Source organism: Argentina anserina, chromosome 4 (assembly GCF_933775445.1).
Source record: "Argentina anserina chromosome 4, drPotAnse1.1, whole genome shotgun sequence".
NCBI lineage: Eukaryota > Viridiplantae > Streptophyta > Magnoliopsida > Rosales > Rosaceae > Argentina > Argentina anserina.
In genome coordinates, this window is record NC_065875.1 from 25911403 (window position 1) to 25938456 (window position 27054).

General features: G+C 38.9%; 7 protein-coding genes and 1 non-coding gene across 11 annotated transcripts; 5 read left to right on the top strand and 3 right to left on the bottom strand.

The window, feature by feature from the left end:
* Positions 1-453: 453 nt before the first annotated feature.
* Positions 454-4156, top strand: LOC126790477 (vacuolar fusion protein CCZ1 homolog B-like). 2 transcript variants are annotated; one of them, XM_050516718.1, is made up of 11 exons: positions 454-585; positions 688-888; positions 974-1067; positions 1151-1334; positions 1435-1473; positions 1570-1676; positions 2111-2206; positions 2400-2855; positions 3103-3258; positions 3420-3649; positions 3788-4156. In XM_050516718.1, the coding sequence occupies exons 2-11, from the start codon at positions 698-700 to the stop codon at positions 3816-3818; spliced, it is 1584 nt and encodes a 527-aa protein (XP_050372675.1). In that variant the 5' UTR covers positions 454-585; positions 688-697; the 3' UTR covers positions 3819-4156. The 2 variants fall into 2 exon arrangements, with proteins under 2 accessions (XP_050372675.1, XP_050372676.1); XM_050516719.1 differs by lacking the exon at positions 1435-1473.
* Positions 4157-5252: 1096 nt separating this feature from the next.
* Positions 5253-6000, top strand: LOC126791595 (uncharacterized protein At4g28440-like). Its single transcript, XM_050518072.1, has 2 exons — positions 5253-5478; positions 5813-6000. Exons 1-2 carry the CDS (start codon positions 5259-5261, stop codon positions 5998-6000), a joined length of 408 nt encoding a protein of 135 aa, XP_050374029.1. The 5' UTR covers positions 5253-5258.
* A 4539-nt stretch (positions 6001-10539) lies between these two features.
* Positions 10540-11541, bottom strand: LOC126792491 (uncharacterized). The gene is made up of 3 exons (XM_050518902.1): positions 11137-11541; positions 10772-10996; positions 10540-10683 (listed from the first exon to the last, which is right to left on the bottom strand). Exons 1-3 carry the CDS (start codon positions 11539-11541, stop codon positions 10540-10542), a joined length of 774 nt encoding a protein of 257 aa, XP_050374859.1.
* Positions 11542-11752: 211 nt separating this feature from the next.
* TRNAK-CUU (transfer RNA lysine (anticodon CUU)) lies at positions 11753-11825 on the top strand. Its single transcript has one exon. It is a non-coding gene; the product is annotated as a tRNA-Lys (tRNA).
* Positions 11826-12552: 727 nt separating this feature from the next.
* Positions 12553-14995, bottom strand: LOC126790621 (ubiquitin carboxyl-terminal hydrolase 2). 2 transcript variants are annotated; one of them, XM_050516942.1, is made up of 6 exons: positions 14927-14995; positions 14727-14774; positions 14160-14206; positions 13735-13781; positions 13520-13622; positions 12553-13438 (listed from the first exon to the last, which is right to left on the bottom strand). In XM_050516942.1, the coding sequence occupies exons 2-6, from the start codon at positions 14755-14757 to the stop codon at positions 12662-12664; spliced, it is 1005 nt and encodes a 334-aa protein (XP_050372899.1). In that variant the 5' UTR covers positions 14758-14774; positions 14927-14995; the 3' UTR covers positions 12553-12661. The 2 variants fall into 2 exon arrangements, with proteins under 2 accessions (XP_050372899.1, XP_050372898.1); XM_050516941.1 differs by lacking the exon at positions 14927-14995 and having other exon boundaries at positions 14727-14846.
* A 2720-nt stretch (positions 14996-17715) lies between these two features.
* Positions 17716-19711, top strand: LOC126790489 (vacuolar iron transporter 1-like). Its single transcript, XM_050516735.1, has 4 exons — positions 17716-18184; positions 18313-18398; positions 18972-19086; positions 19223-19711. Exons 1-4 carry the CDS (start codon positions 17937-17939, stop codon positions 19524-19526), a joined length of 753 nt encoding a protein of 250 aa, XP_050372692.1. The 5' UTR covers positions 17716-17936; the 3' UTR covers positions 19527-19711.
* A 1329-nt stretch (positions 19712-21040) lies between these two features.
* LOC126790490 (vacuolar iron transporter 1) lies at positions 21041-22979 on the top strand. Its single transcript, XM_050516736.1, has 4 exons — positions 21041-21365; positions 21496-21581; positions 21734-21848; positions 22495-22979. Exons 1-4 carry the CDS (start codon positions 21121-21123, stop codon positions 22790-22792), a joined length of 744 nt encoding a protein of 247 aa, XP_050372693.1. The 5' UTR covers positions 21041-21120; the 3' UTR covers positions 22793-22979.
* Positions 22980-23039: 60 nt separating this feature from the next.
* On the bottom strand, positions 23040-26011 carry LOC126790488 (heat stress transcription factor A-1d). Of its 2 annotated transcripts, XR_007671734.1 has the most exons (3): positions 25526-26011; positions 23386-24690; positions 23040-23243 (listed from the first exon to the last, which is right to left on the bottom strand). XR_007671734.1 is itself a non-coding variant. In XM_050516734.1 (2 exons), the coding sequence occupies exons 1-2, from the start codon at positions 25775-25777 to the stop codon at positions 23533-23535; spliced, it is 1410 nt and encodes a 469-aa protein (XP_050372691.1). In that variant the 5' UTR covers positions 25778-26011; the 3' UTR covers positions 23314-23532. The 2 variants fall into 2 exon arrangements, 1 of the variants encoding a protein (XP_050372691.1); XM_050516734.1 differs by lacking the exon at positions 23040-23243 and having other exon boundaries at positions 23314-24690.
* Between the last annotated feature and the right edge of the window lie 1043 nt (positions 26012-27054).

Consider the following 27054-nt stretch of genomic DNA (forward strand, 5'->3'; position numbering starts at 1 on the left):
ATAGGTGCATGTATGCTAGTGGTTGGATTTGTATTATAACCATAAACATTAAAACAAATTAATTTTGTGGTTGATAAGATACAGTCTCATTCACACGATCAGTAGGTGACCATGTAATTCATGCTCAACTATCATTGGATTTACATCCAAGGGTGATGAGTCTCTTTAATGTAAATGCAATGGTAGTTTAACATGATTTCCATGACTAGCTACTGACCGTATGAGCGAGATTGAGTAAGATAGTGTTCGCTCGTGACACTTTCGGATCATGCCTACAAGTGTCATTAAAGTTCTATCAATCTGAAAATTGACAATTAGGCTCTTAACAACACAATTAATTTGAGTTCAATGTCAAAGAACAACAAGAACAACGATGTTTTCATTTATTATTTTTATATTTTAAAATAAAAATAAAAATGAAAGGTGGGAAGATTTATTAGTTAGACATGGACACAGTGATTCAGTTGTAGGCGCACCGGTCATTACCGAAACACCCCATCAGATTTCACCTACCCTTCAAATCGCCGAGCACAATAACCGTATCTCCTTGACTCGAATCAAGCTTCGTCACAGCCTCTAGCTCAGGTAAGCCATTCTAATCCGATCGTCTACTTCACAAGCTCAATAACTTAGGGTTTCAGTTTTCTGATTCCAGTGTTTTTATTTATTCTTCGATTTAAAATCTAGGGGCATAGCCATGGGATTGGCATCGGCTAGTACCGCGAGTAGTGCCCCAGAAGCTATGCAATTGTGTGTGTTTGATCTGCGGAGGGGTCAAAACGAAGGGCAGGAGTTGGATAAGATACTCTTCTTCTATCCTGCTGATTTGCCTTTCTCTGCTCAGTTCTCTGTGATTGGGCTCAGTGAGGGACTCATCACATTCACCAGGTATTCTCACTTTCTCAGTTGATTTTGAGTTGCTGTGGATTTCAATGAGTTAGAATTGGTTGAAGTTTGGTGGTTTATAATGCAGGATCTTCTCCCCGGAGGCGGCGTGCGAAGCGATAGAAGCAGACAGGCATTCACATGTGTTCTACGAGGCCGAGCCGGATATCTGGATGGTCATGGTAACATTTCCTCATTGATTTTTTTTCAGTTTTATCGTGATTTGAAGTGTGATGTTGCTGAATTTTGATCTACATTGCGGTAGGTAGTGGAGAAGAGTATGGAGTACGAAGCGAAATGGAGAACCGATGCGTTAAGAAGGGTTCTGAAAGAAGTGCATTCTCTATTTGTGATGTTTCATGGCTCGGTAAGAGCGATGCTTGATAAAGACCCCGGGGGAGTGGTGGCGAGATCTCATTTGTACCCTTTCGTCATGGATTATCTTGGTGGTGAGTTGTGAATTAGTTGTGTTGCTATTTTTTGTATTCATGTCTGGTTTTTTACTTTGGATTTGGTTAAAAATTTCATTGTAAAGTCACTAATTGCCAGCATTTGAAAAGCGGTCTCCATTCGATGAGTGCTGCTGGGGTAATACTCAAGTTGCTGTGTCAAATTGGAATTATTCTGCTTAAGTAATGCCGAAGTTGCTGTATCTCATGTCTATGGTTTTGCTCTCTGAGGCAGATTTTGTTGGGAAGAAACTACTGATGCCATCATTCCGTGAATCTTTGAAGGAGCGTGGAACTGTGCAGATGCTTACTGTAGGGCGGGAAGCCGCAATTGAAGTTCAGGTTTGTTTTCACTATATATTTCTGGTCGTAAATTTGTTGTCAGTTTCATTTTCTCACATTGTTCCCTGACTACTTCTGATAAAATTTCAGTTTAGTGATATAGACTTGTTCTTAATATGTAGGTGCAATGATCGACTATTGTTCTGTCAGCTCTATACTTTTCTCGACATGTTTACTAATTAGTAATTACTACTAACTTGTATAAATACCATCTTTTGATGCTAGAATCAGTTGTCCTTCACCCTGACCGTATTTGAACCTTAACTTGTGTTATTACCAATACGCCCTAACTATTCTATAAGTGAAGACCTTCATAGAATCCTACATTTGACTTGGCTTCTATGTTGTATCATCATACCAGTTAAGTTTATGTAATTGCATGATTGTATAGTTTTCTCCATGCATGGTTTGATTGGCTTCATTTGTCTTTGCAGTCGCTTGTCAGGGTACTTGAATCTAGTACCGGCAACTTGCCTTGTCATTCACTAATCCTGTTTCAGGACCTGTTGGTATCCACAACACTTTCTCCTGTATGGTTTGATCTTCTCAGCCTATTAGTTTTTCTGATTTTGAAATCTTTTTCTGATTTTGAAATCGGTTTAGATGCTTAGGAAGTAGGAACTAAATGATACTCTTTATCCTAGGTTTTTCATAGCAGAATTCTGGGTGCCTTTTATTTCGTGGGGCACTAACTTTTCACCTGTGTTTCTCCTATTTTTGTAGGATGACACCGTAAACCTATTTGCCTATGCGGTTTCAAGGTTGACTCCCCGTGCTTTGTCCTCTGGAGCAAGTTCCTGGTCCTATTTACGCAAAGGAGCTACATCTAATGTTGCCTCAAGTTCTATCTTGTCCCGTTCTGTTGCTGTTTCCGAACCGTATCATGGCTCACACAACAATACTTCAACTGGAGACAACAGTTCTCACATTATACGGCCGTTAAAGCAAGACAAGTGGTCCAAAGGAAATGACGGTTTTCTTGCCACTGATATTTGGGGCGCAGAGCCTAGTACCGGCCTGTCTGCCACTCCAACAGTATTTCTTCATCAGTCCGAGGAAAGGATGTATCTGTGTGCCCATCAACATAAAAGCCTCACCGTAATTTTTCTCATTCCTGTTTCTTCAGTACTAAATGGGGAGCAAGGTCTTTCTATAGTGAAGCAGCAGACTCTGGAGAATGTTAGTTTTTCTGTTTTCTCTAGTAGCTAGAATGTTTGGATCTATTATTAGAAGTTTATGCTTGCTGTTAGCATTGACATGATGCAACCAATTGTTAAATCAATAGAGGTCATGTTGCTCGTCATAAATTGTGAACTTAACTGTACCAGCATCACTGTTAGTGATTCTGGGTTATGTTTTATGCCGAATATCATCTTTTTCTTGATACGAAACTGGTAAAACATGTGGTTTATCTACTCTTCTTCAGGTATCCGTAAAACTGCTGAAAGTTGAAGAAAAACTATCGAAAGGATGGGGCGGTGAGAATGCGTATCATGTTAGTGGATATCGGTATTTACTAGTGGATGGCGACAGAAACCTATCCAGGGCTTCTCCACCAGGAAAGGTGACAACCCTTAGTAAGGTAGAACATTTTCCCACAATTTGGTTGCTCTTTCTTACCTCTAATACTATACTTTAATCTAGTCTAATTATGTTTGCCATATATCAGCTAGACTAGGCTGCATCTTTAATATGTGCTCTGTCTAATGATATCCAAGTTGTTCATATTTCTGCTCTTGGCAGGAGTCCTTACTTGCCTTAAGTAAGCTTAGAGAAGAAGTTGATAGAGAAAAGAGTAGAGCACAGTGGGATAGCGCTGGTCATGAAAAAGAGCTGGAAGTTAGCATCAGGGCGAAAAACAATGCTTGGGTTATTGCTCGGGTAACAAGAGGGAATGAGCTTTATATGGTTCTGGAAAAAGCCAATGAAACACTTCTTTACGCCTCTGATGCTGTTGAGAAGTTCAGTAACAGGTACTGCGCATTCCTTTCAGGAGATGCAAGTAGTTTTTGCAATAGGTCTCGTGATCTTACTATTATTTGAGTTTTTCATTTATCTCTATATGCACTAGGGCATACTTACAAGCCTGTAAATTTTTCCGAATCGTGCAGGTACTGTGGTGGAGCTTTCTCGTTGAATTAGGGAAAGTTTCATGGATATTGTACAAATATCATAAATTTTGGACAGAACAATTCCATATTCCTGCTTCTGCTCCCCCAAGCAACGTCTTGCAAGGAGAAATAAAACTATGTATCGGTATCTATGATTTGTACACGTAAAAGTTTTAGATTAGCATTAGTTGAACCTTGTTATCTGTATATGCTACTGGGCAAGTGCTGTCACAAGCTAGGGATGAAATTGGAGTAGTTTAGTTTTATGTCACTTCGTAGTTCTATGGGTATTACCTTATATGCTGTATGTGGTTGGCTTGTTTCGTATAGATAAATAGTCAAGAGAAAGATGCATGTTGTGACTTAAAATTTGTTGATGCGCTATAAAATTTTAGGCCACATTTACCCTATTATTGGCTTAGCTAACCTTCATACTTCCTCTTTCATCGAGGGAGCATTGGTAGGTTCCGGACAGTTGAATGCCTCTCTCTTCCCATACATTGTTCTTCTTCAAACTTCGCGGCAATCGACTCAGCGCCAGCACCCCATATCACATAAGTAATCTTCCTAAATCTTCATTCTTCTCCATCTATATTCTAGTAACATAAACATGATGCTGCACTTGAAAATCTTTGTTCCGGGCGTTCTGTTTCGGGTACTTAGTTCTGATCCTTGGAGATCAGACATCGAGACATCGTGAAGCTTAATGGAATTTGTTTGCGCAAGCGCGTTGTATGTTCCTCGTCTATAAAATACAATGAAAGAGGAAGCTTATTGAGTGTCCTACGCAACGATGCGGAAGCTGCAGAATTGGATTGGAGCAAGAGGAGAGTATGTATCATTGAAGGCCTAGCAGCATGTTACTCCAATGACTAGCTGCTTCTCAGTTCTCATAGTCACACATCATATTGGGATACAAATCCTATTAGGATTTTAACCACGGAAAACTCTCCTTATTCATAGGGTCTACTAAAATGTAATTTAACTACGGTTTTGGTCAATAAAACTTATTGCCTCCAGCCAAACTCATAATTAAGGTGATCTCTAACCCTAATTCACCCGACTTTTTTTTTCAGAAAGCTTTCTCGATCGTTGTTATAAATCTCGAACATATGTGATATTGCAAAATTGTTGATTGTTTCTTATGTAATCGGTGAAGGTCCTGATCTCTCTTCTGTAAATGTGGATTTGAACATTTTGATCGATTTACAATATAAGACTATTCAGATTACAGGTTTGATTACAATTCGAACTTTCGTTTGTTTTTGTTTGGATATTGTTGCATTAAGTTTGACATTGCTCTTCTGAAAAATTACTCTAAAGAATATGATTTTGGTTCTTCCAGCTTCTTGGTTAATGTCTGAATTCTATAGACATACGTTACAAACCTCGAAGACAACTAAGGCATGTCTTTAATAGAGTCCTCATTTGTAGGTTCTGGTTGTGTGGATTCTGGTAGGTTATTTCGCAAATGGCAGACTCAAAACAAGCACCAAGCAAACCGACCTTCACAAAGGTTATGCAGCTCCGGCCAACGACCTCTGGTGTTACTCTGATGGTAAAGGTTGTTAGTACTAAGATGGTATTGCCCAAGGGACGTGCTGGTGGCCCTCGAAGCCAAATGCAAATTGTTGAATGCCTGGTTGGTGATGAAACAGCAATGATAATCTTCAGGGCTAGAAACGAGCAAGGTGAGTCAAAGAACATAACTTAATTTGTATGTATATAAAGTTCCAAACTGTAACTATATCTGTCTTGCTTGCTTGATAGCTCTTTCAGTTTTTTTTTCATATCATGATTTCAAGATATCTAGATATCTCCTCTGATGGAGCTAGGGAAAACTCGACCTTAGAAATTGTGACAATGAAAGTATGAAACAAAGAATGAGGATGACTGGAACTCTGAGAATTGTATCTCTAGCTGGTTTTAGCATTGATCTGATTGTACTGTTATGCATCAAAAGACTACTGCGTTATATGTAATGTAGTACATTATTTAATTTTATATATGTGATGTATTGTGCAGCGGACCTGATGAAAGAGGGTTCGACTGTAACCCTGCGAAATGCCAAAATTGACATGTTCAAAGGATCTATGAGGCTTGCTGTGGACAAAAATGGCAGTATTGAAGCTGCTGATCCTGCTAGTTTTACTGTGATGGAAAATAACAACCTCTCACTCATTGAATTTGAACGTGTTGATTTCGCTATATGAGGCATTCAATCTCAAAAAAGTTAATTAAAGTGCCCTCTTAGGAAGAAAAAATCAATCTTGAAGTGTAATAGCTAGCCGAGGTTGTCTTCTTACCTTTGCAGCACATAATATATGCCCTTTGGTTGTACTGCCACAATAGATTTTGCTTGCAGTAAGCTGGCTTTTAAATTTTGTCTTGCCTAGCATAACTTCTAAAATACTTTGGTAATTATGAAATGTCTCTAAACAGTTTACAGTACTGTGCGTTTACTGTTGAATTTCTTATGCCATAAAAGTGTTGAAATCCTTTTATTTCCTCATACCAAACTTAACCGGGTTTCGTTATTTGGTTAGAAGAAATCAACAGAAGGGGCACGCATTCATAAAAAAAGCTTCTCATGCAAACCATATCTAAGCTTCTTATTTCGTAGACCTCAATTAGTAAAGCTGTTTTTTCAGTTTCAAACTTTCAATAACCATCACGAGTAGAAAGATGCAGCTCAATAGTACACTTATAACCTTAAATCATCTATACAATTCTCATTCATCTAATCATCTCCGTCCTCCAGGAGTAGCTAGCAGCTCTACTTTCTTTCTGTCTTCTTCAACATTCACTGGCCTGATTAATGTCTTTGCAGAAGGTGCGATCCATCGCAAGGAGTCCTCCAGTTCCAAATAGTCTCTACTTCCCATTGTTGGTGGCTCCGGCATCCATGCCTGCAAGGTGCAAGTTTGAGGCAATGGTGGAGGAAAGGTCAATCTATAATGTTTAGGAATGATGAGAGCCTGAACATCTTGATTGTAGAGCTTTATTTCCTTGCAGTAGCTAAATCTATTAAGAAAGCTCAGTAGCCTGGGAAAATATGTCGAATATGATGGCGAGAACCATTCTTGGTCCAAAAGTTCCCCGACTAAAATTGTGGCCTCTAAGGCTTTAACATAAACGTTGGCACTCAAATAACCATCAAAGAACTCAAATCTCTTGATCCATTGGGAAGTGATTGAGGCCTCTAATGCACTATGGCATCCCAATAAAGAAAATCTTCTGATGAACCAATGAACACAAACATTGATATATTTTAAGTTGAAGGCACTATTCAGGATCATCTTTTCACATTTTGAATATGGCAATGAAAAATATGTAAAAGATTCAAGATTGAATGCTCGATCAACACGAATAACATTAAGTCGGCAGAACTTAACTTCCAAGTACTTGAGACTAGAGCATCGAACATAACACTTGGAGTTTCCAATGGAACATTCAATTAAGGACAGATACTCGATGGAAGGGCACTGAAAGAGAACAGTGTCGAGATATTGCTCATGTGAAAACCGTGCAGTTTTAAAGTATAGAGTTTTCAAGGACGGAAATAATGGCGCATCTCTGACTCCAGTTAGAGTATCTTTTGCTCCAACTAACGCGTGTGGAACTCTCACACACTCAAGTCTTAGACTAGTTAAAAATTTAGCAGAAGCAATGGCCGCCCAAGGGAAGCGATACAAGTAGCAGCGACTTCTCACCAGATACTCGGTGACAGTCCTATATTGCTTGTCGTCAAAACATGCACTGATATCCAACTCTTTGAGGCCTCTATGAGATGCATATTTCAACCAATTGGTTATGGTAGGAGAATCACGACGCCCATACATCCTCATGTGAAGACTTAGTTTACCAAGGTGCTCTTTCTGGTCGTACTTCTCAAGATAATCTAAATAACCCTTCAAGAAGTTGATGAATTTCCTGTGTTGAAGTTGGAAGTGACCGTAACTGTTAAGGTTGCGGCGCTCAAAATCATCATCCTCATTGAAATCCAGTGAAGGGCATGAAGAGATTGCACCTTGCCATTCCTTGGAAAGAAAGCTCAACTGCACGGCAGGTTTAGTTGGAAGGAGTCGAAGGATTTTGTCAACAACAAGGTCAGGTAAGCGGTGAAGGTTTGGCATGTCATGAGGTGATCGCAATGTGCTATTGGCCATTACAACACTAGTTATGGTTGGCAAATCTGTCTTCTCATCGATGTTGATGCCTTCAATTAAGTATAAGTATCTTTCTTGTATTCCTATTTTATTGCGGTCTACTTTTTTATTCTCCTTCAAAAAAGATAATGGTGAAAGGATTCCTAAGGGAGAAAGGATTCATACTCAATAATATTCTCAATGATCAAGAGACAAAAACAACAACGAGCTAGGAAGGTTCGTGAACCAACTAATGTATGCACGGGGCGGTTATAAGACAAATAAAATAATAGCAATTAATTAATGTGATTTAAAGTTAAAGTGAATTTGTTAAAGTAGAAATAAAAAGAAATTATAATATATTGTTCTATATTTATATTAAAACTATGACTGAATTATAATTAAACAGTAGGACACAAGAAGTAGATTTACAAAGTGGGCATAGTGTGGGCTGACTCGACCCGAAAATTAGGCCCAAGAAGAGCTCTGGTTCACGAGACCGCGGACACAGTATCTAGACCATTAATTGACGAACCCTCCCCAATCGGAATCAGGATCAAAATCAGGTAAATAAATTGATATTTTTGACCTCAGCTTTAGTTTCTTGCATTTCTTGGCATTATTGTTTTGAGTCTTGATTTTTTTGGGATTTCAGGACCTTGATGCCGTTCTTCCTCCTTTGGCGAACCCATTCAGGACCAGAGTTGTTATTTAGGTGACGGAGCAACACCTGCTGGTCCAGGTGAAGGAGTGAATCAAGTCCCACCGATCCAGGTCGACGCCCGTAGTTTTAGGTCAATTTAGCTTTCTCCAATCTCTCAAATTATCTCATCTGAAAAAGAAAAGAAAAAATCTCTATAATACTAGCTTTAAGAGAATTCTGGCGTACCATGTAAGCATTGCTAGCATGGATTCATTGATTTGTGGATGAATTGTAATAGGCATAAATGCCGATTTGCACCTCAAACTTGGCTGAAATTGTCAATTTGCACTCCGAACTTGCATTTGATTCAATTTACACCTCAAACTTGGTAAAAATTGCCGATTTACACCCCGAACTTGTATTTGAGTCAATTTACCTCCTAAACTTAATAAAAATTGCCGATTTGTATCCCATCCGTTAAATTTAACGGTTTCTATCCAATTTTGCGTCACATGTCATGCACATGAGGGGTAATGTTGTCATTTTCTATTTATATATTTCTTTAAAAAAATAAAAATATTCTTTAAAATGAGGATTATTTTGTTAATCAAATTATTTATTTACATCGTTTTTTCTACCTACTTAACCCTACTTTGAATTATATATTCAATATACTCACCCATTCAAATATAGTGTGTTGTGTATAAATATATTTTTATATGTACACATTGTTGGAGGATGAACAAAACGAGAATAATAACGACGTAATAGAACATAATGTAACCGTTTATTGATTGATAATGAGGCCAATATATATGCATTACATAACCACAATCCCGTAGGATTCAGAGTCCTAATCTATTACAGAGATGCAAATCTATCTCTAACAGGAAACCTAATAAGGCTAAGACACACACAATGGTATAATAGTAATTCTCTCGGAACACACATTTATTTTTAATTTTCAATGTATTTATTTATTTATATTTTTTTTAATATCTTTTAACATACCATATCACATAAAATAATAAATATATAAATCAATAACATGTTTAAAAAAAACAAACATTGTATCAAGTGTTCCTCTTAAGTTATTTTATTAATTTATTTCATTATTCAATATGAATAAATATATAATGACAATACTACCCCTTAAATGCATGACATGTGACTTAAAATTGGATTGAAAACATTAAATTTAACGGATAGGGTGTAAATTGACAATTTTTACCAAGTTTAGAAGGTAAATTAACTCAAATGCAAGTTCGGGGTGTAAATCGGTAATTTTACCAAGTTTAGGAGGTAAATTGACTCAAATGCAAGTTCGGGGTGCAAATTGACAATTTCAGCTAAGTTTGGAGTGCAAATCGGCATTTATGCCATTGTAATATTATTTGAAACCAAAAGTCATGCATAATTTGACTTGCATCTGCATGCATAATTCTCCTACAAGGTATTACTATTCAAGGTATGCAACAGAAGTCACAACTAAGACATTGTCTATAGCATTGAAGATTTACAATTAAGTAATCAACAAAATAATGTGCCATTGACATGAGTCTTTACAAATCACTTGTTGCCTAGAATAGTTACAACAAAGCATCTCTATCAGCTATAGCACCCCGGGACCCAATACAAGAGTGAAATTGGATACAAAGAAAGAAATTAAAACCCTTCTGTTCATAGCCAGACTTGAAACACCATAGTTGTGTGATCAAATAAAAGAAAGTAAGAAACCACAATATAGTACACAAAAGCCAGTATAAGCACACAATGTTTTGTGTAAGCTTCATCTAAAACGAATCCTTTGCAAAGAGTTGTAGCATCATCTGAACTCCAAATCATTATGAACTGAAAACCAGATAAGGCAAAGACGAGTCCTCATAGTCAGGTGAGAAGTGAAATCTACACATACGTACAGAGAGAGAGAGAGAGAGAGAGAGAGAGAGAGTCCAGTAGTACTACATGAGCTTGTAGTAGCAATTGCCTCCAGCAAGAAGAAACTGATAAGGAACCCCACAGTGGCAGCTGAAATGGATCACTATGCACTCCCCAACCTTCTCCACGCTCACCGATTCCTCAAACCTTTTCTGATCACAATCCTCCTGTAATTAAATCACCAAATTAAAACAATAACCAAGCAGTAGAATCGTATTTCACATTTTATACAAATATTAGAAATCTTGGCAGTACCTTGGTGACAGCAGTGATTACAAGACCTTGAACATTCTCATCAGAGGGTTCAGCATTGTTGATAACCTGCACCTCCTGCTCTTGTTCTTCTTGTAGAGTCTCTGGTGCTTTCTCCTGATCCACCTGAATGGCGTCATCATCGTCGTCATCAACATCTTCAAGCATGACTTGCTCAAACCACAGCGTCATCTCTCTGAACCGATCCTTGATCCTCTTGAGCTTCCTCTGCAATTTCGATTTCCCCAAAAACCCATCAATTTCCAACAACCACCATTATCAAAAATCATCAAGATTCAACTTTGAGCAGGGGATATCATAAAGATTCAATTTTTGAATTGGGAATATAATAAAGATTCGATCTTTACCTTAGTACTGGGGGAGTCGTCGTCGTCGCCGGAGCTGGAGGAGGTGCGGGAGGCGGACTTGGCGGCGGGAGAGAAGGTGGGCTCGGAGACGGCGCGGTGGTGGGTGGGGCGGGGCGGGAGCGTGGAGACCACGGACGGCGGGGAAGCGACGGCGTCGGTGTGGGGAGAGTGAGAATCGAGGTTGGAAATGCAGCGGCGGAGGAGCGGGTTGTGGGTTTCGGAGCGGCCCGATTTGGGGAGAGGAGGGAGAGGGGTAATCTTGGAAAAGCCAGATGGGAGAGGAGGAGAGAGCTTCTCTTTCTTGGGGTTGGGCTGGTGGGAGTGCGGCGGAGAGGGGCGCTTGAGGGAGGAGGAGAAGGAGGAGTCGAGGCGGAGCATGGAGAAGTCCGATGAGAAATCAGCCATGAAGATTCTTCTTCTTGTTTCTATTTCTTGGAATTAAAGCAGAAAATTAGAAGAGAGATGAATCAATTGAATGGGGTTGAATCTCTACTTCACTCTGTGGCTCCCTTATAAAGACCCCACTTGGGCGGTTATAACGGCTTTTAGGCGCCAATCTAACTTATATTTTACAAACTAAGGTTATATTATTAATCAGCTATCAACGGTCAACCAAGCCCGTCTAGCTCAGTTGGTAGAGCGCAAGGCTCTTAACCTTGTGGTCGTGGGTTCGAGCCCCACGGTGGGCGTCACTTTTTTTAATTCTTCCTAATACTGTACAAGCCAGAAAATGCTAGAACAACATAGTTAACAATGCTCATGGATCATGACAAATTGACAATGTAAACGAAATTAAACTAACGGAAGGCAAGTGATGTTTCACAGTCACAGCCCCTACATACATAATGAGGTCCTTGTGTCCATATGCCAACTTTGATTGGCAGGTCATCTGTAACTATTTTATGATGAACATAGTTATATGGTTAATATAGTTCATTCATATTTGCATAGGTGGTGGTGCATATGGCCATCAATTCCTTGTAGTAGAACTTGTTCATATGTATAGGTTACTCATATACACAACACATTGTCAGTAAGTGTGCAAAAGTCAAGAGATATGTCGACAGTAAAAGTTCTGGTAAAGTGAACCCGCCATAACCGTTGTGAATTATTATAGATCATACAACATATTCTTGTTCTGGAGGAAATGTGCTTCTAAGTAGAAACGACACAAGTTATTTCCTTGGTTTACTGCAAAGGAATCCAAATCCACAATCTTGAGTGATTCACATACAAAGTGCACACCGAAGTTGAAGTGCATGATGTAATGTTTTGATAGCAGTAAATCACAGAGCATGTCTTGCTCAGTTATTTGCATGAGGGTGAAATAAAAATCACAGGGCCTTGATTTCTGAATTTTTGATAATTCGATTATTCCAAATGCTGTTTGGCCTCAACGAAGTGAACACTAGTAATTTCAAGAAAATGTGTCACCCAAAAATTTCTAGCAACACATGACGAAAAACAATCCACAGGGCCAATAGTACATAGTACAGTTAAACCAAAGCATCATTCGCATTCACATTCACCTAGGGTTTCCCGCCTTCTGCTTCGCCTTCTCAATCAGAGGCTTCAGCTGCTTCTTCTCGGCAAGAATTTTGAGGAAGTTGAACAAAAATGGTATGTAGTTGTGTTTCCTGCGGATGTTTTCTGTTCTCCACTTCTTAAACTTCTCTTCCTCCACCAAGATCTTCTCGGTCGCACCCTCAATCCCGGCATTTACTTCTGAGAGAGATTTGTTCAGCGCCTGGAATTTGCTACCATCATCCGGTCTTTCCGACTGTAAGATAGATAGCTGTTGCAAAATGCGCTCCCTCTTCTTTTGGAGCTCCTTAAGTTCAACAGTATACATCTCTTTCCTGTTCTTAATGATGGCCAGGAGATTGAATCTTATCTCATTCTTGGAGTACCTCTCAATGCGTTCCTGGATAGCAGGCTGCACCATCTGAAGCCATTCCATGTCACCTTGCCCACCAGGACACTGTCCAAGGCTAATGGGTCCCTCCTTCAGTCCGTCAAGCTCATACAGGACCCCATCAACAGGCAAGTAACTAATGAAATGATAGACATCATCATCCTTTCCCGCAGCCTTCTGCTCCTCTGGAACAAAAGGCTCAGGCCTTGCAAAACTATTGTGGGCTGCACGAATGGCTTCACTATTGTTTATGGCCAACCCTTTCAGTTCAGGTGGAAAGTTCTTTGTAAATTCTTTCAGTTTTGACAGCTCAGGACCAATGTCAACATCCGGACAGTTGAGGAGGATAGACAAGATTGCTTGGGTTGCACAAGCATTATTAATAACCTGTGAGGACATACAAACCATAAGATTACAGCATCCAAATACATCATGTATGGGGAAGAAAAAGGTATTGAGAAAACAAACCTGACTCGCAAAAAACAAGTTAGGATTTGGATCTTTAATCACAAGGCGGTCATCCTTCTCCCCAGGACGCCATTTGAACAGGAAAATCAAACCATACACTGGTCTGTAAATTGCTAGGCAAAAAACTAAATCAATGGCAGAAGATTTAAACTTAAAATAGGTACTTATGAAGAGACCTAAAGGGTTGACAAAAGCTTAAACAGCCCCAGGCATACCTCAAACTGTTCAGAGAATCAATGTCCAATGAATACAACTCCTCAACCTGAAAGGTCATACTAACGTGTTATGGCATAAAGGAAAGCAGTGAGCCAATCACAACATAATACTTGGAATGGAACTACCAAGGAAATCAAGTAAACAATTTGCAGGATGAATAAAAGTTGGGTAAAGCTTGATGAAAAAAGGGGCTAGTATTGACAACAGTATACATTTAGAGAAGGATTTTTTGTTTTCTTTATAAAAAGAACATTTAGAAAAGAATAGAGTGGTGAAAATTGCAATCTCACAGCAAGAGCAGGGACAATTCAAAGAAATAATCATAAAGCTAAGGTCTAGCCATACCATTGGACACTAGCAACAAATTATGATTCTGCAGCAGCATGAAAATGACCAAAAAAGAGAGGCATCAAAGAACCCATACCTGCACACCTTTTACTTGCATCTGCTGAATAAGCTCCGTAAAGACCCCTAAAACACAAAGCACAAACCTTGAGAAAACTACTGAACTTCATGCATTATCACAACTGCTCTACATTTTCTACAAAAACCAATACACAAACAACAATCTTTCCCTCTCTCGCAAACTTAACCAAGCACATCTTTGTCTAAAGTCTAAACCACTACTTTATCCATCCACTCTCACTCTACATCATCTCCTCCTCAAAATTCCAACTTCCAATACTGAGTTACCTAGACTTCGAAACTCAGTAGTTCAAAAACTACTTCCTCTAATTCGGTTGTCATTGCAATTCAAAATTCAGCAGTAGGTAAAATCTCACTCAATCATCATACCATCTATCCCCAAACAAATTTCACAAATCTTTTTAAGCAACCTTATCAAATTAGTAAACTGAATCATTCAAGCTCTAAATTTCACCATACAAATAAATACCAAACCAACCAAGCAACCCTAATATCAAAACATTCAAGGCTAAGTTTAACTGAACACAAAACGCAAAATTCAATGAATCTTTGAGATGAATAATACCTGGGTCGGACTCAATCGTACACCAAGACATGATCAAACACACTCAGCCTGAAAACGAAACCAATCAAAATCAAAGCTTTACATACATGAACTGAAATCAATAACAGTACATTAAAGCGGTGGAAGCTCCAGGCCCCAACTGTACTTGGGTCAAGAACGGCGCCGTTTGAGTGGCTCCGGAGGAGGGAAGAGAAACTCACCTGAAAACCAAAACGACGTCGCTTTGCTCCCACCGCTCTGCGTCTCTCTCTCTCTTTCTCAGGTTTCTATCTTGCTCGGGTTGAAACTCTTAGCTTCTCCTTTTACCTTTATTGGGCCGCTAACCCTCTCTATTTTTTTATATTGGGCTAGGCCCATACTACAGTGCCACACTAAGAGTTAGTTTTCTTACGAATGATTAATCACATTTTAGAAGACTATGGATTCTTGCACAAAAGCTATAAATAATGTCTCTTGTTATTGCTACTATACGGTGAATTGTGATGCAAGAGAGATTTCATTAACTCGAGGATAAGTTTTATCATTACCGGAACTAAGAATTATCGATTGAGTCATTGTGTCTTTATATTGCAAAGTGCAAACTTACACGTCCGAAAATGATCGATGAGTGGATGTTTACATCAGGATTAAGTGCCTGCGGAGTTGGGTCCGTGAACTCCACTGAGTCGAAATGTTGATTACCTGTACGTTATTGTTCAAGAATGGCAATACGCGTACGGCAACCGTATATGTTGACATGCATAAAATTGACATGAAAATTATGGAAGAAGAAAAAAAAGGAAACAAGGAAATAATATGACATATCAGGCTTTGACGGTATGTATGATCTGGTCGAAAGGTAAAAGATCCGGCATATATATATCAAAGCCATAGCTCTCGTGCTTGTTCTGAATTGATTGTTCATATTCTTTTCCTCCTGTCTGTCAGCGGCGTGTGCGTGTGTGGCACTACACTAGTTATGATACCATAAATACAGATCGGGACATGCATTACCAAGCTCATAAGATTAATTACAAAGATAATTAATCTTCCTTTCTCGTGTGCGCGCATTCAAGGTCGATTACATTCCATTAATATCTCCTCCACACCTCTAGTTTGCCGAAGTACATATATATAGAACTACAGTATCTTCTCAATAATTTGTATTATAATTAGTGCTTTACTAATTTTAAACGAATCCATCATATGATTTCGTCCATCCAACTGCAGTAATTTCGTCGATATTTGACGGCTGATAATCTGGTTCGATCTGGTAACTGAAAACTACAAATCTGCATGCGTATTGAATGGATCGCAAAAACAAAGTACGGATGAAGACCAAAGTAGCAAAAGCCAATGGTGGTAGTAGTAGTACTAGTACAAAAAAGCTATCTAGCGAAGGTGATGATGAGAAAGCAAATAAATGGATCATGAATTTGTGATTCGTTTATGCGGCATGCTCTTATTGCTCTCTCTCTCTCTCTCTCTCTCTCTCTCTCTATATATATATATATATATATACAAATTGGTTAAAATTCAATTCTAACTATCTGTATTCGCAAAAATGCAGTGTCTGATAAGAGATGAAAGAAAGTGGTGGTCTCAGATCACTTTGGTTTCAATTATTTTCTTTTGGCTAGTGGGTTGGTATTACTTTGATTTTCCAGATGCCAAACCCTTTTTCGTGTTCACTTTGGTTTCGTGTTCGTCCTATTCCCATCCCATCCTAACCGATATCAATCATGATTTGTCAGACTTATCGATCATGAGAAACTGGTCCTGCGTGCCGGAAATTAAGCAAAAAAATGGATGACTCAAAACAATGGAACATTGGAACTTAATTAGTTACTTAAACTTCTGGAGCCTGGTTCATAATTACATATATAGTAGCTATATATGAGAAGACGACGACCCACATTGCCACCAGTCACATGGTTCTCCAAAAGAGATACGTACATATCTTCGAAGCAGGACTCCAGATTTCTTATATGATTCATTGGGTTCTCTAATAATTAATCAACCACCTACAAGCTAGGACACATGGTGCGGGCAATTGTATAAAGGTGGAAGATATAAACTAATCAGTTTTCAACACGAGAGTAAAGGATAGCTACCTACCATCTAAAGCAAGGCTGGCTATGCTGAATATAGATCATTTGAAGAACAGCTATGGCCAATGGTACGGTGAATGTGTGGCCAACCTAAAAAGCTTCTGTAATCAATACTACTTGCATGATAGATGTTGTTCATTATTCCGAATGAAAAACTCCAGCTTGAATTGTTCAAACCAAAACAACACAATGCTGTTGAAATGAAATATCACATGTGATGCATCGATCTCGTGATGCACGAAAGAGAAAATGTATCACAAGTTCACAAACTCTACAAAATAACAACAAGAAACCGCCGAAAAAAAATAAAAATCAAAAATCAAAAGCTAGCTTCAGTATTTAGCTGGAATGTATATACGTACGTTATTCTCTAGCTAGCTCTATATGGTGACACTCATGACATGGAGCTCTTATCGAAATTTTAACATAGATTCCAAGTGTGGGTTTTATTAAACTCGAAATTTAAGTCAGTTTACACCTTATAATTGACTAATCTATATATGGAATATATGATGATCGACATAGAGCTCTTATCGGAAACATAAAGATATCTGGAGAGCTTGTGTCGCACACACGACTAATACTGGGGTTTCGGCACTTGTTAGAGGCCAGTGCCAGACACACGCCTAATCCTGACCTAATAAATTCTCGCCTGCTTCCTTGACCATTACCCGGAATCTCTTCCAAACCCTAAACTACCGTCGGTGGCCAAATAAATCTCTCTCTCTCTCTCTCTCTCTCTCAAAGCTTTTGTTGTGGGATCCACGACGGCGAAACATATATGCATGTCTCACCGGCCTGTGGTGCGCACACGCCATTGAAGTGACAGAAGCTTCACACACGAATTTGGTTTTTTCCTCTTAATTTTATGAATGGACCCCTCGAAACCATCCAAAGCCATACACATCGATGATCGATTTCTCTTTATCTGGAATCTCCAGAATTCCCACCATCTTTTCACTCTAATCTGAATCTGAACCGACTTTGATATTACAGTTTTGCCCACCCTTCATCCGTCCTATATAAACCCTACCCTTTTCCGACTTAGCTCATCAGAGTACAGAGAAATATAGTATCATTCAGAGTAGAGTACGTTTAGAGAGTGACTTGGTATATTAATATGGGCAGTGATCAGGAAAATGGCTATGGTGACTTGGAGAAGCAGATGCTGGTTCTTCACGAACACGAAGAGAAGCACTTTATGTCCAGTGAGATTGTCCGTGACGTCATTCTCGGCGTATCCGATGGTCTCACTGTCCCTTTTGCTCTCGCCGCAGGGCTGTCCGGCGCTGACGTGAGCTCCTCCATCATTCTCATCGCCGGCATTGCTGAGGTTGCCGCCGGTGCCATCTCCATGGGGCTCGGCGGGTAATATATATATGTGTGTGTGTGTGTGTGTGTGTGTGTGTGTGTGTGTTTCACTTCAGAAATTTATGGGTTGATTAGTTTGTCATTTTAGATCGAACTCAGTTAAAGAGTATTTGGTGTTGCCACAGGTACCTTGCGGCGAAGAGTGAAGAAGATCACTACAAGAAAGAACTAAAGAGGGAGCAAGATGAGATCATCTCCGTCCCTGACATAGGTCTTCATTTAATCATCTCTATTCGTTTTGTCTAGTAATAATTTTTCAGAAGGAATCACTATTGTATAATTTTTCTGATGCATGCGAACTCTTTTATATATTTTGATTCATTTCCCAAAAAGTAGTTTCCGGTAATGTGTAGACAGAAAATGGTCCAAAAAACCGGCAAGCTCTGTTCATGAGTTAATTAATCCTCCTAATTCAATTACTTTATGCGTTCACGAGCATGCAAACTTGGACACATAAGATCATGTTAAAGCCTCTTTCAAACAGCTCAATTTTATAGGACCGAGCATCTTCATGTTTATCTTGCTGCTCTTAGATCATATTATGCAAGTCTTTTTTTTTTCTTAATCATTTTAAAGAAGACAACAAAAAAGAGAGCGTGGATCTATATATATCAACACTTCAGCTGTATAAAGTGCCTAAGCTAGAAATAAACTAAAGGCTAAACGTTTTGCTGATTGAAAAGTATTCTATCAAATTTTTAATAATAAGCATGCATGTGTGACTTTGATTTGTCTGTTATATGGCCGGACCCAAAATAGCTAAAAAAGTTAAAATAAAACGCAGAGGCCGCCGAGGTTGCAGAAATATTGTCACAATATGGGGTTGAGGCACATGAATACGGGCCTGTGGTGAATGCTCTGAGAAGGAACCCTCAAGCCTGGCTTGATTTCATGATGAAGTAAGAATACGCTAATATATGCTTTTCTATAGTGTGCAACTGTGCATGACCGTTGAGGTGATTTAACTAATTATTAACTTTAGGAGTATATCACTATTCACTAGCTAATTTACTCCTTGTGTTATTGCATTCACAGATTTGAACTAGGACTCGACAAACCGGACCCAATGAGAGCACTGCAGAGTGCAATGACAATAGCCTTTTCATACGTCTGTGGTGGACTGGTGCCTCTCCTTCCCTACATGCTCATTCCAATTGCCACAAAGGCCGTGCTTGCATCTGTTGTGGTCACCATAGTGGCATTGATGATCTTCGGCTATGCAAAGGGTCGCTTCACCGGAACACAACCTATCAAGAGTGCTTTCCAAACCGCCTTCATCGGAGCCATGGCTTCCGCTGCAGCTTACTCTATTGCTAAACTATTCCAGTCCTATCACTAATCAATCACATACCCGTTTAATTATGTGCAACGTTGCTTTTAATTTGTAGCTCCTAATTAGTTTGTCTGGTCTATGGCATTTCCAACCAGATCAAAATCAAGCTGCTAGCTAGTTATTGGTTTTTACTAGTACTACGTTGCAAGCTTTGATCGTCTCTGCTTCTACATATAATTGGCTTTGTACAATATCGAACCTCCCTCTGCATTTAAGTGTACTAGTTCTACCCTCCAAGTCTCCAACACACCTCATATGTTTTCTACGTTTGTAGATTTTCTTCTTCTATTGATTAGAGGAATCTTATCAACGGCTGAGGATAGCCATATATCTTATTGATAACGGACTATACTCATGTCAATCTTGTCGATCTAAGCAAGTATTTTAAGAAGGAATTTCAACCACCAGACCGGATGGATCAGTGCTATATACTAAGGAATAAAATAGATAATAAGCATATGCAAATCAACAGATATATGCAATAATAATTGCATTGTATTTTGTTAAGAAACCAATTATTGAACAAATCAAGCTAAATAAACGTACATGACTACATGAGGCAACGGGCAGCCTGTCCAAGTTATAATATTGGGTCATCTGACACTAGACGGTTTACAATTTCCTAAGCTCTTCCGAGTAAACATAGCTCTCTGTTTTCAGTTGTGATCGACTTGTGAGGAAAAACACAGTCAATGCCACTCATGAATTGTTTGTTAACAAAATGCTAGCTTGTTTCGAATGTAATTCCTCAGTCTGAATTTCTGACTTTCATTTATCAACTACGATATGGAACAAAATTTTCAAGGAAAGCAAAACTTCAGTGTTGAATAACACAATGTTAGTACTTATGTTTGATTGAAACACTGTTCTCAATTAAGAGCGTATTTTACCTGTCGGAAACCAGTAGGTGGTATACATTCACTGTACTCAGAGATCATATCGAACAACTTGAACTTTCTTTTGGTGGAATAAAATGATTAAACGAAACAGATGAATATATTTTCTATATATTTAACTTTTAATGGAAACAAAGAAGACTGATTTTCATTGCATATATTTTCATATGGAAATCAAGAGATTATATAGAAATCGTTGATCAATGCAATAGAGAATTGATAATGGCCGGGAATCAATGATGAGAATTGTTGATCAAAGAGGCTTTCCAATCTTGACAATTTTCGACTCAAATCATGGAAGTGTTCATGTTGTAAATGAACTTTACCATATACATATAATAACATTTTACCAAATACGCCGAACACTGCCTATGATTGAATGGACGAGTACTTCTCGAAAATACCAACCTTCACATGATACAATTTCTACAAGAGATTCTACAAATATATAATTCTATTATCACCATCTTACCTTGGATGGAAAACAACTCATGAGCCTCTTACAAAAAACGGAATCATAGTGACACCCATTTTGCCAATTATACACAAAAGGACACTGATATAAATTAACGCTTCCAATCCGGTAAAACCCTATATTGTTCCTTCCCGCACTACGCACTCAGAAACCTAGAAGACTTCTACTACTACTACTACTACTCCACCAGACTTGATTTCGTTTTCATCTTCATTTTCTTTCTTCTCCAATGGCTAATGAAGAGGCAAGAAACTCAGACTCTGAGAAGCAAAGGCTTCTCATCAGTCAGCACAAAGAGAAGCACTTCACCGCCGGTGAGATCGTCCGTGACATCATCATCGGAGTATCTGACGGTCTCACCGTCCCCTTCGCTCTCGCTGCCGGTCTCTCCGGTGCAAATGCCACGTCATCGATTGTCCTCACCGCTGGAGTTGCCGAAGTCGCCGCCGGCGCCATCTCCATGGGACTTGGCGGGTAACGATTACTTCTTTTTTTGCCACAAACCGCGCACCCGGCCATCTTATCGTTTGTTATTTTGTTGATTATCGAGGTTACATGATATTTCCTCTAAACTCATGTAATTACTACAAAACAATTGATACAGATATCTTGCTGCGAAAAGTGAAGCGGATCACTATAAGAGGGAGTTGAGGAGAGAACAAGAAGAGATAGTGAATGTTCCGGATACAGGTACACTTTTTTCTTTTTCTTTTTGAGAAGGCGGATACAGGTACACTTGGGATTAACTATTTGTCTACATTTAGTTTGTTTAATAGTTAGTTTTTCTTATTATATGTTAGTGTTAACTAGTGGTATGAGATTTGGTTTATGATCGTGTACAGAGGCGGCAGAGGTAGCAGAGATTCTTGCAGAGTATGGAATAGAGCACCATGAGTATACACCAGTAGTGAATTCCCTGAGAAAGAACCCACAAGCTTGGCTTGATTTCATGATGAAGTAAGTTAGTAGCTTCTTGTTAACAATGTTTAGCCAAGTTAAGAAAAAAAGTATGATTTTAGCCTTATTTAGATCACAACTGCATAGTTCTGGAAAGAAAGATACGAAACAAGTGTTTTCTCAATGTTGTATATGGAAAAGTGGGCCAATTGGCTGGTCTCGATCAGTTAGGGCTATGGTTGACAAGGCAAGTGCTAAACTGGTCCACAACAACAAGCACTGGCCTTATGCAATGATAGAAAGCTACTTAGCCTTTTGAAATGTGAAGCAAAGTTGATCTTGCTTTTGCATAATGTGGACAAAATAAAACCACAAGTAGCCAATGTGGTCATTGAGCATTTGAGCCTGTGAATATGATGTAAATAGCATTTCCTGGTTTCCCACTTTCACTAGTAATAATACTGTTCATCTTTTCTCTTCTCATTTAACCTGATTTGCAGAAATGGTTTCATGCTGATGATTATAGTGAACTCCTACTCTGGCATGCTTTATCTGTTCAGATAATAAAAATTTAGAGATGGTTAATTATTTCTTCTGTAGTCAGTTTCATGCTTCAGCTAATTGGAACATTGGTGCTCCCTTGTAGACTCATAGGTCTAGTTAATGGTTTGCATAACATGGCTAACATATGAAACTTCAAATGCAGGTTTGAACTGGGACTGGAAAAGCCAGATCCAAGGAGAGCACTGCACAGTGCACTGACGATTGCGATTTCTTACATTCTTGGTGGAGTGGTGCCTTTGATTCCTTACATGTTCATTCCAAAGGCGAGGGAAGCATTGGCTGGATCTGTTGTGTTGACTTTGGCGGCATTGCTTATATTTGGGTTTGCCAAGGGCTACTTCACCGGTAGCAAACCCTTCCAAAGCGCCTTCCAGACGGCCCTCATCGGAGCCATTGCATCTGCTGCTGCCTTTGGCATGGCGAAGGCAATCCATCCTTAAACACCCTGAATGACTGTCACACAGTTATTAATTTGGCTCTAATTCGTTAAGGGTGTACTTTACCTTTGTGTGTTCTAGCTATGGAAACTTCTCCACGAGCCTCGTAGTATGTATGTACCGTACTTTCTTATTAAAATTTACAGAGAATAAGGTTGTGTTACAAAAACTGAAAATAATATGGCTACAAGTTCAAAATCGAATAATGATAATAATAATACAGTATGGACTTTCTTGGCTCCTTATAGACATAGTACACAATCTCATATTCTTTACAAAGTGTCAACATCAATCGTGAAATAATAGTTACAGCATTTGCCGTCCTCATAAACTCATGAAGTTACAAGGCAAACAGTATTTCTTTCAGTATACAAGTGAGGTTAGGAAAAATGAAACATTTGTCACCAAAACCGAAAAGATGGTGGTCTCCCCAAATATTGTAGCCCACCAAAATCTGTGAACATGCAAATACAAGAGTTGAGTAGGATGTTCAAGTACTTTTACCATGAAGAACACAACAAATCTAATTACCCTGTGGTGTCAAGTAGATAATAGGAAGATTTTAATATACAGTAGGTAGTAAAACAACGACTCACATTTGGTACTTGACTTGCGTAAGAATGATGGACTGGGCTACAATTATCCCATAGTAAGCTATCACAAGAACTGATACAAAACCATGCTACTGTCTTAACTGTGTTTCTGGTTTATTGTTGAGGTCCGAAGCCATGAGTTACAGATGTTCACTGATGACTTTCAAATTCTGAGTTCTCCGCATTAGATCCCTCAGATGAATTATTCATTTGTTCCAATAAAGAATCAAAATCTTCGGATTTGTTCAACTCCGCTGCTGTTGATTCAACCTCCATTCTAGAATTATCAGGCTCTTCAATTTCTTCTTTTGCACCTTCAATATTTTCTAACAAATAACTAGTCAAAAGAAGCTTCTCCCATGCGTTATCATCAACACCAGCATCAGGCAGGATAAATGGGGCATGATTTTCTCGAGGGCTCAGTTTATCATCCATTAGCATTTTCACTAGATCAGAGTTCACCAAAAAATCTTTCATCCCATTAGGGTAAGAATCAAAACCTGGTTGTTTACCTGAGCCTGAACTCTCAGTGAATATAGGGTTTGGTGCTGCATCCGTAGGCGAATGGTAACTTACTAATGCACCATCTGAAGTCATAAGAGAATCTCCCACTCCATCAGGATAAGAATCAAATTCTGGTGGTTTCTCTGAGACAGAATTCAGTCGGAATGCAGGATTTGGTGCTACACCCACATGTGGTTGGTACCTTACTATCACACCATTGGGATTCACAAAGGCATCCAATTCTGGATGAATTTCTGAACCCAAATGCGGTGTGGAGACAGGCTCTGGTGCTTCCTCTAAAGGAGGTTGGTACCTAACTATGGCTCTATCAGCAGACATTGGTCTACCATCATCTACTTCTTCTAGCATAGTTCCAGCTTCAACCAAGCGCCAGCTATGTTCTTTTGACTGAACCAGCTGAACTAAGAACCCAGGATTTTGCATTGCCATCACCAAAAATGAGAGCATCTGCTGCTGATCCTTCTCCATTCCATGAAGGCGGTCTCTCAGGAGGTGCAAGTTATTTTCTGACATCTCCTGGTGCTGCCTAAGCTTCACCAACTCTTGCTTTAGAGAGATCTTATCGATTTTCAGGTTCTCAACTTCCCTCCACAAACCGTTTTCAATGTCTTCACAAGGATCATCAGGATCATCTTTCTGATCGTCTTTTTGCTGCAATGTTTTTCTCTGATCTGTGCCCTGCGGATATTTCCTTCTGAAAATATTCTTCAACAAATGCTTTTGACCTCGAATAAACCCTTCATTGGCAAATACATAACGATCCGAATCTATTTTTCTAAAGCCCTGAAACATTGAGATTCATTAGTAATTGACCATGTATCTGCAGTTGATGTAGAACATAATAGATCAAAGAAAAGGAAAAGCAATTTTGTTATAGTTTAGCAAGCATACTATCTATATAAACACTTTTTGTTAAATGCCAATAGCATATCATCACAATTAAGTCGAAACAACATTCTATACAGCGACTAAAATGCTATTCTTCCTTCACACAAGATAAAATCTTTAACCATCGCCGATGGTAAGACAAAATTGAAAGGTGCCGCTGCTAAACCATCTTGACCACATACAACAAAATATGACCCATGATCTTAACACAATAAGTTTTCCACTAGCAGAAAATTACTAGTTAAAACTGAACAGATGAAACACCCCACCGTAACATTCAAAGCACTTGAAAAGAACTTCCAACCAATAATTGTCCTCTGCTGATCCTCTTACAACTCAAGTCTTAAACAATACCTGATTACGTTAACCTATCCTTATAAGTCGAAAACAATAAGCAGCAAGTTATTCATCCCCTTCTAAAATGTACACTCAGAACTTCATACTTTAACTTCTCAAGTCAAATTCATACATCTTTTCTGTGTGTTTATATTCAATACATCCATTCTACTCAATCGGTTCAATATCTTTACCCAAATCCTGACATAGTTCAAGCAAATCCATATTTACAAAACACCATCAAAGCATTAACCAAATAGGTAACATTTTAACAAAAAGAACCAATATTTCGATCAAGATTTACACCACAAACCAATAAATAAAGCAAAACCCACAATCCCAATCCACAAAGCACTTCAAAAAACACAATGCAAAACCCGAAAGATTGACTCACATAGATATTGAGCTGCCTCATGAAGCTGGAGAAGTTGTTGTGCTTGAAATACTTGGGGAGCATCAAAACCGAGAACTGGGTTATGTCCTTGATCACAAAGCTGTCATTGCTATCACTCCACGATATTATGGAGTCAGTTTCTTCGTCGTCGACCATCTCGTAACATTTTCTCAGAAACGGAGCCACCGATGCGTCGCCGGAGCTTGTTGACCCATCTCCGGTCTTGTCCTTCTCCTTAGATTTCCTGACCATGGTTGTATGATTTGTTGGGTTCTGAGAATTGGGTTTTGGGGTTTAGAAAAGAAAGAGAGGAGTGGAATTGACTCAGAGAATCAGAGAGGGATATATAGTTTGCCGTGTTGACGGGGCTTAAGGGACAAAACTGAAGAAGCTTCTCTGCTATTGTGTGATGATGATTCTCTTTCGACTTAGGAAAGTGCAGGGAACTGAGGGAAGGGAAGGGTCCGACCCGGCCCAGTTGTGTTGGGTTAATATTGGTACGGTGAAGTAAGATGAGGATATGGTTCGAGCTTGTTAAATTTAAGATAATGTATTGAGACTTGACATTGGTAGAAATCTAGCTCCCGGTCGGGCTAGTTACTTTAGTTTTCTTATAATATTGAACAAGATCTCCGACGATTCAAATTATGCGATGTTTGAACGACATGGAAAATATAATGAAAATAGAAAGTAGAACTTATTGTGTGGGATAAACAAGACACTCTCACCATGGAATCACAGGTGAAAGTAATTAGGAGCTTGAGCCACATGGATAACTAGAGTAATCAATCATAATTGCTTACTGAATCTGTATTGGTACAATAAGATAAAGAATCTAATTCATAATCTATGAGAAGAACAAAACAATATTACATTTAGAATCTACGTAGGAAACCTAAGCCTTAATGAATCTTTTATGGAAGGTAAAACTAGAGAATAATCTTCTATATAAAGATGACATTGTCCTTACTACCACCACCGCTGTTAAGCACAAGTTATATCCATAGAGAAATGCGTGGTGTTGGCTAGCAGAAAACCTTGTCTTGTCGATCAATTGAGTTGCAGAGCAAGAGCAATAGAGACAAAGAGCAATGGAGCCAATTCGAGGAGCTGATGGTATGAACTTGTGCAGTTGGGAATGACTCGATCGTGAGTCTTGATTGCAATAGCAAAGAAAGCAATCTCACCGACAAACATATTCTTGTAATAACCAACGTACTAATATTTGAAACACGCATTGATTAATTAGTAGCAAATCAAACAGACATATTAATGATGATCACGTCGATCTCTACTTGATGATGATCGATGGCTCAGTCTGGTTTAGCTCCTGCTTGCTTTTCTTTGGAGTCTCCGGTGAGCTCCTCAAGTTGAGCCTGCGCCAAATTAATGAAAGACGATGCTTAATTTAGAGAATTCTCCATGGCTTCTTTAAGCTTGTTTATGGCGTTGCAGTATGCACCCTGCAACAAGTTATCTTCAATTATAGTCTACAATATAGTTCACTCACGATTATATATAACTTAGTA